We start from the raw sequence: 15,370 nt of genomic DNA, 5'->3' as shown, positions 1-15,370 counted from the left end.
TCTTTTTATGAGTTTGGTTTTACTATTACGATTGATGCTTTATCTTTCGAGATGTTATTGTTTAATGTTTACTGAGGAATGATATTTGTTTTTCCATTCCATACAGAGTCTGGCTTGTTGCTGTTTCAAGTTCAGTTTTTGTCAGCATGTTTCTGTTTATACTTTATCATCTCTTCATTTTGTATTTGGTGAGAGTCTGTCTTTGTTCTACATGTGAGACTGAAGTGAGGTATGCTGCTAGCGTGAAGTCATGCAGGCCACAACTTTGTGTGAGCAACAATTTTTTAAACCAACAATTTTTGAGCGCCAACATTAATGTTCCATGTCTGTGTATATCACAAAGAAAAATTTATCTGAGCGATCATGTAAAACCTGTGATAATGCTCTAAAATGTATGAGCAATCGCTTACGCGTTCAGCTTAAAGGGAACTATGGCGTGTAGTTTCCGTGCAGTGATCTATAACAGCTTGGCTCATTCTGTTTTCTTAATAGCAGGTGTATTGGTGTTTTAGGGACTGATGTAATATTTCCAGTGTTGCCAATTCATAGGTAGGGTTATTATTGTTTAAGTGCTAGTTGTTAGTGCTGTTTTCGTATGGGAGGTTTACTATATTGCAAATCAGTTTATTCAAAGCTTTCTGAAGGCCAAGCCCACACTCAGCACCTATTACAATAAGCTGTAATACCATATGGCTGCAGGTGGCTTTTTTGCAGAGTTTTCTGGTTGGTGCCATAGTAAGGGATATTTTTACCTCAGAAGACTGTATTTTGAATGCTCTTTTTCATGTAAAATCTGTTATTATACTCTTGCACCAGCCCTGGCTGCACTGGTTCCATAAGAGAAAGCAGGATTCCCATCTGGGGCTGGGTTAGTGGCTCTCCCTCGTCTCAGCCAGGGCTTAAGTTTTTCTTTTTATAAGCCCAGGGAAAAATATGGATCACTTCTGGTAGGCAGAGTCAAGCCTGGGGAACCATAAGAGCAGCAGACTGTGTAGCATGTACTCAATGGGAATGCACTAGAGTGGTGGGAGGGTAGCAGAGAAGTGGAGGCAAGCTACAGGCACAGGAAAGGAGAGAGTGAGTTAGGAGAAAGTACCTGTACGGTGTTGGGGAGGCTTCTGTTTGAGGTGACTGGACTGAGCTGTGAGAGGAGCAATTAGCTGTGGAACCAGCAAGTCTCAGAGTAGGACTGGAAAAGGAGGAGACTACTGCAGAAAAAGGAAGGGCCAGCAGCAAGCAAAAACTTTATAAACTATGATGCAGTAGTGCTGGGGTGTGGGCATGCATTGTACGAGACATAAGCAGCAGCACAACAATAGCATGATAGAGAATGTGTCTGTGACACACGTACCTATAAATACACTTTGGGGCAGATTTTCAAAGGCTACGCGCATAACCCGAGAAATCTGCCCCTGCTCAGCGGCGTGCCCAAGCCCCGGGACGGGCGTATGTCCCGGGGCTTTCAAAAATGGGCGGGTCATGGGCGGTGCTGTGGTCCGGGGCAGGTCCGGGGGCGTGGTGGTAGTCCAGGGGCGGGGCCGTTCCTGAGTCCTCCGGCACAGCAGCCGGCCAGCACGCGCAAGTTACGTCTGCCTTAGGCAGGCGTAACTTTTGAAACAAAGGTAGGGGGGGATTTAGTTAGGGCTGGGGGGTGGGTTAGATGGGGGAAGGGAGGGGAAGGTAGGAGGGCCGAAAAAAAAGTTCCCTCCAAGGCCGCTCCGATTTCGGAGCGGCCTTGGAGGGAATGGGGAAAGCCATCGGGGCTCCCCTCGGACTCGGCGCGTGCAAGCTGCACATGTGTGCACCCCCTTGTGCACGCCGACCCTGGATTTTATAACGTGCGCGACAACGCGCACGTTATAAAATCAGGTGTACATTTGTGCGTGCTGGGTAGTGTGCACAAATGTACCCCGCGCGCGTAACTTTAAAAATCTGCCCCTTTGTGTTAGAGGGAGAGTGTGTGTGTGGGTGTATCTCTTTGACACACACACACTCATTCACAGTGTATGGGTTTATCTGTGTGTCTGTGAGAAAGTGTCTGAGAAAGAGTGTATGTGTCAGTGTATATATAGTCTCTGCAATCTATAAATCTGTTTGTGTGATTGAGCTCTGACACTGACTGGCAGTATGGTTCTCATTTCTTTCACTAGTTCAAGAGCTGCTTGGTTGGCCAGATCAGGATATTCGTGTGTGTATGTTAACCGATTTGAGTGGATGGAATGAGGTCTACAGCTTTGTTTACTCACTGCTAGTCTAGAGTTATGCTCTATTTCTTAGTTATTTAGGAAAATGTGAAATTTATTCTGGAGATATTTAGGCTTAATTCTGCCATGTTCTAGAGTCGATTTGGCGTGCTTTAGGGAGCTGTTGACACACATGCTGCAGACGACATGCATGAGGGAGTCGGAGATCCCCTGTGTGCCGGTTTTGAAAAAATCCCCCGGGCTGATATTTTCTTGCAATCTGCCCCTGATCAGGAAGCAGAACAGAGCTTAAATTTGCACAATAATTAGAACCTATAAAATGTACGGTTATACTAGCCTTCTTCACAAAAGTTACACTATCTGCATGAATCTTACCCAACAGCAAAAAATTCTGCCCAGAGGTACAGAAAAGCTGGCAGAGATCCCAGGGTTTCTAGTAGGTAGACATAATGTCCCCCAGATTTTGTGATGCTGGTTCCAAGTTCTGCATAGCACAAGGCACCTGAAGTTTAGAAATAAAAAGTAGATATGAGGTTGCAATAAATTGAACTATGAGTTACTGTTATGTCTATGATTCTTTTCCATTGCTATCAAGTCTTGGAGCTATACATACAAGTGGAAGCACACGCATCTCAATGTATGTTAACTTTAGTTATCAGTCTTCAGAGTACTGAGGAGTGAATTCAATTTACAACACATTCTTTCTCTGTAAAAATTGAGCTGTAGTGCAAGGGATCTGATTTCAGACTCCTATCCAATGGAATCAGTTGGATGCATCACAGAGGTGTTGAACTCAGGCCTGGGGAGACACAAAATATGGCTGCTGCTGCTGCTGCTTCAGTGGCTTGGGTGGGAGGGGGAAGAGATTGGGCATAATGCCCTAATTTGTTTCAGTGAGGTAGGGGACCATACCTGGATAACTTTAAACCAAAAACAAACGATTATGTAAGGCTTCAAAATCCTCCTTATATAAATCTATCAATCAAACACCTCTCCAAAAAGGAGGAATTATACTTTACCCATACTATCTCAAAGCACATTTTTGGGAAATTGTATCAGAATAAATATGCCTTCACAGTCGCCTGGCTCTTGCCCACATAGGGCTGCAACCAGTATCGTGTATATAGCACACACATTCACCTCATTTACTCTTTCCCAACTAACGCTATTTTTTTATTTTTTTAAAACCCCATCACGTGACCCACTACTTTCTAAAAACCTAACTCTCACTATCCCACTGAGCTCTTTCCCCCAACACCTGAGTGCTCCACACAAATCCTCACAAAATATTTATCATATTTTTTCCGGTCATTGACACGGGAGTGAGAAGAAAAAAAGAAAGAGATAAGAACTTAAACGTGTCAATGACCGGAAAAACTATGATAAATATTTTGTGAGGATTTGTGTGGAGCACTCAGGTGTTGGGGGAAAGAGCTCAGTGGGATAGTGAGAGTTAGGTTTTTAGAAAGTAGTGGGTCACGTGATGGGGTTTTAAAAAAATAAAAAAATAGTGTTAGTTGGGAAAGAGTAAATGAGGTGAATGTGTGTGCTATATACACGATACTGGTTGCAGCCCTATGTGGGCAAGAGCCAGGCGACTGTGAAGGCACATTTATTCTGATACAATTTCCCAAAAATGTGCTTTGAGATAGTATGGGTAAAGTATAATATAACGGCAGATGAAATTTTATGTGGATAAGTGCAAGGTGATGCATATAGGGAAAAATAACCCATGCTATAATTACACAATGTTGGGTTCCATATTAGGTGCTACAACCCAAGAAAGAGATCTAGGTGTCATAGTGGATAACACATTGAAATCGTCGGTTCAGTGTGCTGCGGCAGTGAAAAAAGCAAACAGAATGTTGGGAATTATTAGAAAGGGAACAGTGAATAAAACGGAAAATGTCATAATGCCTCTGTATCGCTCCATGGTGAGACCGCACCTTGAATACTGTGTACAATTCTGGTCGCCTCATCTCAAAAAAGATATAATTGCGATGGAGAAGGTACAGAGAAGGGCTACCAAAATGATAAGGGGAATGGAACAACTCCCCTATGAGGAAAGACTAAAGAGGTTAGGACTTTTCAGCTGGGAGAAGAGACGACTGAGGGGGGATATGATAGAGGTGTTTAAAATCATGAGAGGTCTAGAACGGGTAGATATGAATCGGTTATTTACTCTTTTGGATAATAGAAAGACCAGGGGGCACTCCATGAAGTTAGCATGGGGCACATTTAAAACTAATCGGAGAAAGTTCTTTTTTACTCAACGCACAATTAAACTCTGGAATTTGTTGCCAGAGGATGTGGTTAGTGCAGTTAGTATAGCTGTGTTTAAAAAAAGATTGGATAAGTTCTTGGAGAAGAAGTCCATTACCTGCTATTAAGTTCACCTAGAGAATAGCCACTGCCATTAGCAATGGTTATTTATTTATTTATTTATTTGAGTTTTTCTATACCGGCATTCACGGAGATTCGTATCATGTCGGTTTACATAAAACGAGGGGTGATCAATACATTATAAATGTGCATAAATATAACATGAGAGTATACATTTACAAATAATAAATAATTTACAAATAATAACAAGTTATAACATGGTTACATGGAATAGACTTAGTTTTTGGGTACCTGCCAGGTTCTTATGGCCTAGATTGGCCACTGTTGGAAACAGGATGCTGGGCTTGATGGACCCTTGGTCTGACCCAGTATGGCATTTTCTTATGTTCTCCTTTTTGGAGAGGTGTTTGATTGATAACTTTAAACCAAACCAGCAATTTTCAAATATAGCTGGTTAGGTTTCAAAGTTATACATATAGCCATATAACATTATTCAAGGATATTTGGTAGGACATATTTCCCTGAATATCTTTGATAACTTAGCCAGCTATATCTTTAGCCAGATAAGTTATTCATTTTATAGTTTTTAAATATTGACCTCTAGCTCTCTATATAAAATCTGCAGAAGAAGGAGCTGCAGGTCAAGGACTAGAGTAATGAGAGGTGAAAGGAATGGAAGAAGAGAAAAAGAAGCAGAGGATAGAAGGAGAGAAAGGAAAAGAGGGGCGTGGAAAAAAGTTGATAAGGGGAGAAGCAGTTTCCCATTTGGCACGCACCATATGGAGAAAAACATCAGTAGTGAAATCAAGAGATAAAACAATGAGCCACCAACAGATAAAGAAGAACATTTCCTCAGATAACCATGGACCCTAATGAGGATATAAAGAGCAAAGAGTGGTCTTATATCTGAGGCTGACTGATATTCAGGCCAATGTGGAATGCACATTTTGTTGAATTCTTAACAAAACTATTCACAAAATGAAAAATGTGTACCTTTCACAATCCTTATTAAACAGAGGAATCAAATTTGGGACTCCAGGTATTGTGGGTCTGTTGAAATCAGCAGGCAGCAACGACGTATTAAAGGTCATGCGGGCTGAATTTGTGGAAATGAATTAGGTTTCCAACGCGGAAGAAGCTTTCAGGGGCATTCGTTAAAATGCGATGACAACCGCATTGTGGCGACGTAATTTAAATGGGGGAAAGGGGAGGGGTTAGAAACATTTTGATTCCGGTATCACTGCGGGCGATAATTTTTTTTTTTAACACCAGAAATATCACCACCTTTCCCATTGGCGGTACGGGGGGCAATAATGCGTGCCATATGGATGTGGCCGGGTGCACACTATCGCTCCCCCCCCCTTTTTTTTTTTTGCGACTCATCATTCCGCTATATTTATAGCATAATGATGAATCCCGGGGTTTGAGAGATAACAGGCCGAACCAGTCATCTTTAACAGTAATCATTCTGCTTGTACTTCTTAAAAAAAACAAAACAAAAAAACACACAGCCGCCATTTATTTTACTTTATGTGATTTTACACTAGAAAAGAGAAACTCACCTAACATGGAGAGAAATCCACAGGCCAGCCAGACGACTAAAGAGAGACCCACACTGCCGGTGTTCTGAAGCACTCCCTTGGGAGAGATGAAGATGCCGCTCCCCACCATGGTGCTAATGATCATGGAGATGGCTCTCAGCAGTGTAAATTTCTTCCTGAGGAAAACAGTCTCCCCATCCTTCTTGAGCTGCCGAGCCATCCTCTTGTCTGCTGGTTCAGAACAGAAAGGTCCTAGTCAACAGTGTATTAAGATTTCAACTATTTCCCTTCCCCATGGGAAAATAAACTGGCTGATAGAGACCTTGTACATGTACGATATAGGAAAGTAACTATTTCTTTCCTCTTTAAGAGAGATGGAACGTGTCAGAAGGGAAAGAAGCGTTCATGTTTTGGTGCCGAGGTCCTACATACATATGCATACATAAACATTTCTATTTCTATTTACCCCTGTGCCAAACCAGGATATATTTCCTTGTTTTTATCACAAACCCCTCTGGCTTGTTTGCTTTACATCTCATTGATTTGAATTTGCAGTAGCAGTGCCAGGTTAAGGTTATAGCAATTAATGACATTAAGCTGGGTCCCTCCATTCCTGCTGGCCTGACAGAGTGGTGATGAGATATACCTTCCGACCCTATGTCACTTCTGGAGTGGCAGAGGAGAGGGCGTGGAAAAGCGGTCCCGCAGCAGGAACGGAAGAGCAAGATTCTAAAATGTTCCCTGCTTAGCAAGTAAAAGAGCTGAAAGGGGAAGGAGGAAATGTTTATTTTATTTCCACAAAATGTTATGGGGGGAGCAATGGCTGAAAGAGATAGGAAAAGCCAGGTGGGAGATGAAGTTTCTTTTCTGTTGCCAGGTGAAGGTGAAGGATATAATTATAACTTTCTGGCAGGCCGATACAGAACGGCTGAGGGCACCATTTAGCTCCCCTTTGGCCTCGCGTTTTTGTTGCGCTTTTATTACCCCTTATACAGTAAGGAGTAATAGCACGTGGAAAACGCGCGGCTAACCCTCCCAAAGCTTATAGCGCTCATCACATGCAAATGCGTGTTGATGAGCCTATTAGTTAGTCACCCGAAATACAGAAAGTAAATTTTACTCTCAGAAATTAATGCCTGCCCAAAGCAGGTGTTAATTTCAGACGGCACCAGGCAAGTGTACAGAAAAGCAGAAAAAACTGCTTTTCTGTATACCCTCCAATTTAATATCATAACAATATTAAGTTGGAGGCCCCAAAAATTAAAAAAAAACAAAACAAAAACTAAAAAAAAAAAAAAAAATCTGCCCACGGGTTGGAAAACGGACGCTCAATTTTCCGAACCCATGGCTGTCAGCAGGTTCGACAACTGATGCTGTTACGGAGCACTAGGAGAGCGGTCCGCTTACCAGGAGATGTGTGTTCTTGGGCCATGGCTTGACCCCAGAGGAACTCTGAAGAGGTGCCGCGGTAGCCGAGGCATGCCAGAGCATGAGCTGGACAGGAGCGAGGCTGGACTGAAGACAGATGACTGGAGATACTGACCCTCCTCCAGACCTGCACGCTTCGGAAGACCAACAACGCAATGGTGGCATTATGAACTGTCCTTCGACCGTTCCAAGCCCTTTCGGACCTGCCGCAGGATCAGGAGACAGACCTTAGGAGTGGATCAGGAACATCAGGCGGTCATCTGGCCTGGAACGTGGACATCAGGACAAGATGAGGAGCTCCAACGAAGAACAGGAAACACAGGACCTTGAAGAAGAGCTGGAACAAAGACGACTCCTGGAGTGAAGGACAGCAGGATCCCAGGAGTGTCTAACTCCTTGCGAAGGCAAAGCTGGTAGGGATGTGAATTGTTTTTTGACGATTTAAAATATCGTCCGATATATTTTAAATCGTCAAAAATAGTTAGAGCCGCGATACAATAACAATTCCCCCGATTTATCGTCAAAAAATCGTAAATCGGGGGAAGGGGGAGGGGAAAGGGGAGGGCGGGAAAACCGGCACACTAAAAAAACCCTAAAACCCACCCCGACCCTTTAAAATAAATCCCCCTCCCTCCCGAACCCCCCCCAAAATGCCTTAAATTACCTGGGGTCCAGAGGAAGGGTCCCGCTGTGATCTTCCACTCTCGGACCTCCGGTGCTTGTAGAAATGGCGCCGGCGCTACCTTTGGTTTTTCCGTATGGAAAAACGATTCGCGGCAGGAGATCGCTCCCGGACCCCCGCTGGACCCCCAGGGACTTTTGGCCAGCTTGGGGGGGCCTCCTGACCCCCACAAGACTTGCCAAAAGTCCAGCGGGGGTCCGGAACGACCTCCTGCAGTCGAATTGTGTTGTCTACGGCCGGCGCCATTTTGCGCCGCCATTTTGCGCAAATGGCGCCGGCCGTAGACAACATGATTTGACTGCAGGAGGTCGTTCCGGACCCCCGCTGGACTTTTGGCAAGTCTTGTGGGGTCAGGAGGCCCCCCCAAGCTGGCCAAAAGTCCTTGGGGGTCCAGTGGGGGTCCGAGAGCGATCTCCTGCCGCGAATCGTTTTTCCGTACGGAAAAACCAAAGGTAGCGCCGGCGCCATTTCTACAAGCACCGGAGGACCGAGAGTGGAAGATCACAGCGGGACCCTTCCTCTGGACCACAGGTAATTTAAGGCATTTTGGGGGGGTTCGAGAGGGTGGGGGATTTATTTTAAAGGGTCGGGGTGGGTTTTAGGGATGTTTTAGTGTGCCGGTTTTCGATTTTCACGATTTTCACGATATTTAAAAAACCCAAACGGCAACGATCCGATTCCCTCCCCCTCCCAGCCGAAATCGATCATTAAGACGATCGATCACACGATTCACATCTCTAAAAGCTGGAAAGGATGCTGAGCCTTTAAGTAGGGCTGAAGAGGACAACGCCCAGGGAGGGGTCAGCAGGGGGCCACACCTGGCTGGCCCTTGAAGAACAGGAGAGAGAGGCGCGCACCCGCGCGCTAGGAAACTGGAAGAGAAAGAGCAGGATCCACTGATGGCGTCCTCGGCCACGTGGAAGGCCCGAAGGAAGCAAGACGAGCAGCCCTGCCAGGAGGCTGGAGGAAGGCAGGCTGCTGAAGCGGCTCCATGCTGCGAAGAAGTCAGGCAGAAAGAGAAGGAGGGCTGCAGGCACCGGCAGGGACGGCTTCCCTGCCGGCTGAGAACCCCAGGAGCGGCTGCAACAGGTCGGGGAAGGCAGGAACGGCAGCGGAGGTCCCGACCGCGAGGGAGAGCTTGTGGCGGGTCGGCCCTGCCGCGCAGAGCAAGGGGCAGCCGGGGAGGAGCCGGAAAACAGCGGCACGACTGCCGCAGAGGGAAAGGTGTCAGCAGCCCGACTGGCCGCGAAGGTAAGGGCGCCTGCCCGCGCTCCTCGTGGGCAGGATCACAACAGATGCTTGTAAAATTATGCGTCGTTTGTCAGACCCGCTGACAGCCGCCGCTTCCTCCAATAAGGCGGTGCTAGGGACGTGCTAGTGTCCCTAGCACCTCCTTATTAGCACGGGCTCTAATTTAAATACTGAATCGCACGCCCAGGAGAGGTGCCTGGGCGTGCGCCGGGAGAGCGGGCGCTCGCCTTGGAGCGCTGACTCTCCCGCAGAGCTTATTAAATCGGCCTGTTTGTAATAGAGAGAGAGAGAGAGTTGGGAGAGAGGTGGTGATGCAGCTTCCAAAACTGGAGTTGCTTTGAGCCCAAAGATTCCTTAAACTGAAGTTGGTAAAATGTTTGTGCTCTGTACCGGTGACCATCCCCTCTCCTAGTTCCTAACTGCAGTGTCCTCTGGAGATATGCATACAATTCGGAGCAACATTCTCTCTGTTCTCTCCAGACGATATTCACTAGAGAATCCTGAAACAAAATTTGTACCAGAAGATAAAGTAAGTGTGAGTAGTTTTTGCCCTTGTAAATTAATTTAGAAAGATACCTGAATATTTTGTTTATAACTCAATGGTTCAATCCTAAGCCAGGACAATCCTCAGAATGGAGGAGTAGCCCAGTGGCTAGAGCAGCGGGCCGAGAACCAGATAAACCAGGGTTCATAATCCTATTGACTCCTTGTGATTTTTGGGGGCAAGTCACTTTGCCCACTGTTGCCTCAGGTACAAATTTAGGACCCTATTTACTATGCATGTTCCCATAGAAATACAAACCTTTAGCAAATAAGCCCCTTAGACTGTAAGCCTTCTGGGGACAGGGAAAATATTTACTATACCTGAATGTAACTCACCTTGAACTAACAATGAAAAGGCATGAGCTAAATTAAATACACATATTTTTAAATTATATCCTAAAGGGGGAACAGATATCTGGAACGGAGTATGGGAAGAGGGCAGAGTCACAAACTAGTGAGACAGATGGTGCCAGCGTGCCCGCAGCAAGGCAAGTGTACCAGTCAGTCTCAATACAGAGAGGCTACCATTAATAGCATTTTTATATTCTGGGGGAGAACCTGCATTGCATAGTCCAAAGTATTCCCAATAGAAAAAAAAAAAGTCAAAATCATGCTAGTTGACTGGAAGAGGATCAGCCTTGCCAATAGCAATGGTACTGCTAAGAACAATATGTGGAGAATAGGCCATCTTTGGGGTTGCTAAATGTCAGTAAAATTAATGACAGCAAATAAAAATATCAAAAGCAATGGGGTCTGTCTCTCTGGTGCTGTGGACATGGGAAAGTGGAGGGAACCTGCTGATAGAGCTGGCCTGTTCTTGGCTCACGCCTGCTTCAGCTTCCCCAAGACATCTGCAGCAGCAACGTAGTACGGCGGTCTTCTTAGGGGCTGGTTTGTGCCCCCTGATGATGTCTGCAGGAGGAAGTAGGTTAAAGGAGTCTTGGTCCTGGCACTACTCCTGCTGCAGGAACAGGGGAAGGGAGAGGAAGTCTGCCAATGGAGCTGGCCTGCTCTTGGCTCAACTCTGCTTCAGCTTCTGTGGTGCATCTCAGTTCTGAGTATGGAAATGTAAAACAGGAAATGTCAACTCAGAAGGATCAGATCAAGCATAATGTAGCTCTTATGACCTATTAGATCAAAGATTACATGTCCCTGCAACGTAACTAAGTTAATGAATACAACCACAGGTCATTGAATGGCAGTGTAACAAAGAAAAACATACAAGGTATAAGTTGTGTATACAGAATAACAGCTGAGCGGGGATATGATAAAATCATGAGTGGGGTGGATCAGATAAATAATGGACAATTATTTACCCTTTCAAATAATACTGAATCAAGAGGGCAAGCCATGAAACAAACAACTCCAAATCAGAAATGCCACTCTGAACTTAGGGGGTCACCTGCTAATATGCAGGCAGGAAATTACTTGCAGCAAACTCCAGTGTGTGTGTGTGTGGGGTGGGGGGGGGGGTGGCTCTTGAAAAATGACATATTCCTCTGATCCACACTGCTTACTCCAAACCAGTGGCCAGAATCTCTAATGAAGATCCCATGGGATCACTACATAACAGAAAGTCTCTGCTCCAAGGAGCTTGCCATCTAGTCAAGACAAATATACATGGGAAATCATTTATTATAGAGAAAGGGTTTGGATTTAAAAGCAGCCTAAAAAAAACTGAGCTTTTATACTGGATTTGAATATGGATAGTGAGGGAGCAAGATGCATCAACTCAGTAAGTCTATTCCAGGCATACGGAACAGCAAGGTAGGAAGTGCAGAGCTGGGAGTTGGCTGCAGAGCAGGGCATAAAAGGAACGATTTGCCCGATGAACCAAATTCACGAGTACGGGTGTAGGGGGAAAGAACATCGATAATGAGAAGCTGCAGAGTGAATGCATTTGCAGGCGAATAAGAGAAGCCTGAATTGTTTGCTGAAGTGGATGGAGAGCCAAGGTGTAGACTTGAGAAGAAGGGTTACGTGGTCATGACGACGCTGAAGGAAGATAAGTTGTGGAGACACATTTTGAAATAATCGCAGTGGTGTGGGAGGGCCACGAAGAGCAAGTGGCAGTAGTGTGAGCATTAAGAGATGATAAGCATGGATGAGCGTTTTGGCAATAAGCTGGGAAAAGAAGCCACAGTTTTTAGAGATATTACAGAGGAAGAAAAGGCATGCTTTAAAGATATTTGGGAATGGAGAAGGTACAGAGAAGGGCAACCAAAATGATAAAGGGGATGGAACAGCTCCCCTATGAGGAAAGGCTGAAGAGGTTAGGGCTGTTCAGCTTGGAGAAGAGACGGCTGAGGGGGGATATCATAGAGGTCTTTAAGATCATGAGAGGTCTTGAACGAGTAGATGTGACTCGGTTATTTACACTTTCGAATAATAGAAGGACTAGGGGGCATTCCATGAAGTTAGCAAGTAGCACATTTAAGACTAATCGGAGAAAATTCTTTTTCACTCAACGCACAATAAATCTCTGGAATTTGTTGCCAGAGGATGTGGTTAGTGCAGTTAGTGTAGCTGGGTTCAAAAAAGGTTTGGATAAGTTCTTGGAAGAGAAGTCCATTAACTGCTATTAATCAAGTTTACTTAGGGAATAGTCACTGCTATTAATTGCATCAGTAGCATGGGATCTTCTAGGTGTTTGGGTAATTGCCAGGTTCTTGTGGCCTGGTTTGGCCTCTGTTGGAAACAGGATGCTGGGCTTGATGGACCCTTGGTCTGACCCAGCATGGCAATTTCTTATGTTCTTATGTTCTTATGTGTGTAGATAAGGAAAGTCAGGCATCAAAGATGACACTAAGGTTAGGGCCAAGGTAACTGGGAGGATGAGAGCCCCCAGCCACTTAAATAACAGACTAAAGCTAAAAAGATAAACATCGCGATACACTTTAATTCTAGGATGATTACCTAATACTACAGAACTTTACTTAATAAATAGAAATGATTTTAGCTCATGAGACAGAGAAAGGCACAAGTATGAAAAATCATAAAAGTCTTCCCTGTTTCTTCACAAAGGAGATGGGCCAACACACCATTCCCATATAAGCGATCTGACAGATAATGACAAAAAAACCCACAAGATTATTCTGCATTTCGTCTTGCTCCAGTTGATATCTCTCTGACCAATTCCTCATTGCCAGTGCTTTATTGCTCCTAATACAGATGATGTCCAGGAGACCAATTAACAGAGCAGCTATAAACACGGAGCACACAAAATATAATTTGAGATCAATTGCGTTGCTCAAACATTTCGTGCTGTTCGTCCTCCATCTGCAATCAGAGATTACTCAGCATACAGGTTTTAGTTATCTGAACCCATCCCTCTGGAAAGTTCTTCCTTTAGAACTTAGACAAGAGAATATTTACTTAAGATTTCGGAAAGAAGTTAAAGCTTGGCTTTTTAGGCAAGCATTTAGTGCTTTCAAAACCTTTAAGTGTATTTTAATTATTGTTATTTTTTTGCTTTAAGTTATGCTGTTTTGTTTAGTATGCTGTTATAATGGCTACTGTGTATTTTTAGCTTCTGTAAACCACTTTTAATTTCCTATTGAAAAGTGATTAATCAAGTAATAAACTAAGGATTACTGGCACTTTAAGAAAACTGGGAATTGAAAGGTGTCAGTAGCACCTAAAGAAACAATTATAAAGAAGAAAGGAGAATTATTTGAATTTATATAATGAGACTGAATAAACTGAAATATAGGAGCTAACTTTTAAAAATGATTGGGGGCACTGAACTCACCACAAATTACAGTCCACGCCCCTCCCCAATGAAAAAAGGCAAAACAAAATACAGCGTGTGTGTGCCTGATCAACCTGCATTTATGAGAGTAATTTTCTGTCGGCCTGCACAGGGCTGAAGTCTGGGGGGTACTTTTTACTCACAGACTTTAGCCTCAATTTTCAGAGCAGGACTTGTGTGCATGTCTGCTTTGAAAATATCTGGGCGATCTCGGTATGCATGTAGACACACATGCAGAAAGTTACGCCCTGCTCTGAGCAGGACAGGTATAACCTTCTGCATGTAGCTTTATATGCAGACTTTCACAACTCAAAAGAATGCATGTAACTCCTTTCTCCACCCAAAGTCCTGCCCCAGAATGCCTAGCTCAAAGGCAGGTAAAAGTCCCCATCTAATAAGTGTTATATATGTACTTTCACCTGTAGAACCCTCCGGTTAATTTTCAAAGTGTCATCTGTGAGCATAAATCAGGGTTTTATGTGCCTAAAGCACTTTAAAATCAAATCCTAAATGTCCAGAGAGGAGCAGGTAATGTGGATATGGGGAAGACTCATGTAACCAAAATAAAAGCTAAGGAAGCACTCAAAGCCCCACCAGTCAGTCTGCATCTCAACCCCAGCTCATCCCCACTAGTCTACCCCCCCACCTTCCCCACAGTCCATCCACTCCACAGTCCCCCTCCCCACTCTCTCTCAACCTCCCCTTTTCTCTCACATTCTCTATCTCTCCATTTTCATCTTATCCTCTTCCCCTGAAACCTCCCACAACTTACTTCCCTTGCACTTTTTTAATTCCCCCCTTCTATGATCATATTTTGACTTTATATTTTATATTTGGAGGCAGGGTGATTAATATCCCTCTACCTGCTCCGCTCCCAACATCCCCCCTTAGCCTGCTCTGCTCTCCATTGCCCCAACCTGCTGTGTTCCTCTCCCTCCACTCCCCAGCAGATTCCTTCGTATCTCTCCTTAGCCATCTCCCTTCCTCTGCAGGTTTGGATCAGTCCTCTCTTCACTGTTCCCTACCCTTCATTCCTCTGCAGCACATTAAGCTTCCCTTTATTGGCAGGCTCAGCTCACCTCTTAATTTAGGATTCCTCCGCCACAAGCTTGGATCACTTCCTCATTTTTCTGGTACTGCTCCTGCCTCTCTACTCCCTGCAGCACTTCTCCCGACACTCACCGATTCCAGGCCAGAGCCAGTCCCATGCCTGCAGAGTCCACATAGGACACTCTGCCACCTGTATGTCCTAAGCCCTGGCAGCTCAGCAGACAGCACCTTCCCCAGCTGCAGGGTCACAGCTGCATGTGGTGCTTCCCATCCTCAGCTGAAATGGAGAAATTACTTACCTGATAATTTAGTTTTCCTTAGTGTAGACAGATGGACTCAGGACAAATGGGTATAGTGTACTCCTGTTAGCAGTTGGAGACGGATCAGATTTCAATCTGACGTCAGCCCCTAGTACATATATCTCTGCAGGAAGTGCAGCTCTTCAGTATTTTCCTCGAAAAGCATTGTGGATATATGTGTGACTGACTGATTGATTAACTTAATAATTTGGTTAACTTGAATAACTTCATAACTTGGTTAAACGTTCAAACATGATTAACATGATTAACTTGAACTG

The 15,370-nt window shown here is 44.6% G+C and overlaps 1 protein-coding gene across 1 annotated transcript in view; it reads right to left on the bottom strand.

Moving 5' to 3' along the window:
- Positions 1 to 13,926, bottom strand: part of LOC115089385 (cystine/glutamate transporter-like) — a 103,003-nt gene extending 89,077 nt beyond the window's left edge. The window contains exons 1-3 of the mRNA XM_029597478.1: positions 13,887 to 13,926; positions 6,110 to 6,319; positions 2,580 to 2,706 (exon numbers count right to left, since the gene is read on the bottom strand). Coding sequence (XP_029453338.1) covers positions 2,580 to 2,706; positions 6,110 to 6,319; positions 13,887 to 13,926 — 377 coding nt within the window. The remainder of the gene's footprint in view (positions 1 to 2,579; positions 2,707 to 6,109; positions 6,320 to 13,886) is intronic.
- Between the last annotated feature and the right edge of the window lie 1,444 nt (positions 13,927 to 15,370).

Source organism: Rhinatrema bivittatum, chromosome 4 (assembly GCF_901001135.1).
Source record: "Rhinatrema bivittatum chromosome 4, aRhiBiv1.1, whole genome shotgun sequence".
NCBI classification, from domain to species: domain Eukaryota; kingdom Metazoa; phylum Chordata; class Amphibia; order Gymnophiona; family Rhinatrematidae; genus Rhinatrema; species Rhinatrema bivittatum.
This window is presented reverse-complemented; position numbering and strand designations above follow the sequence as displayed.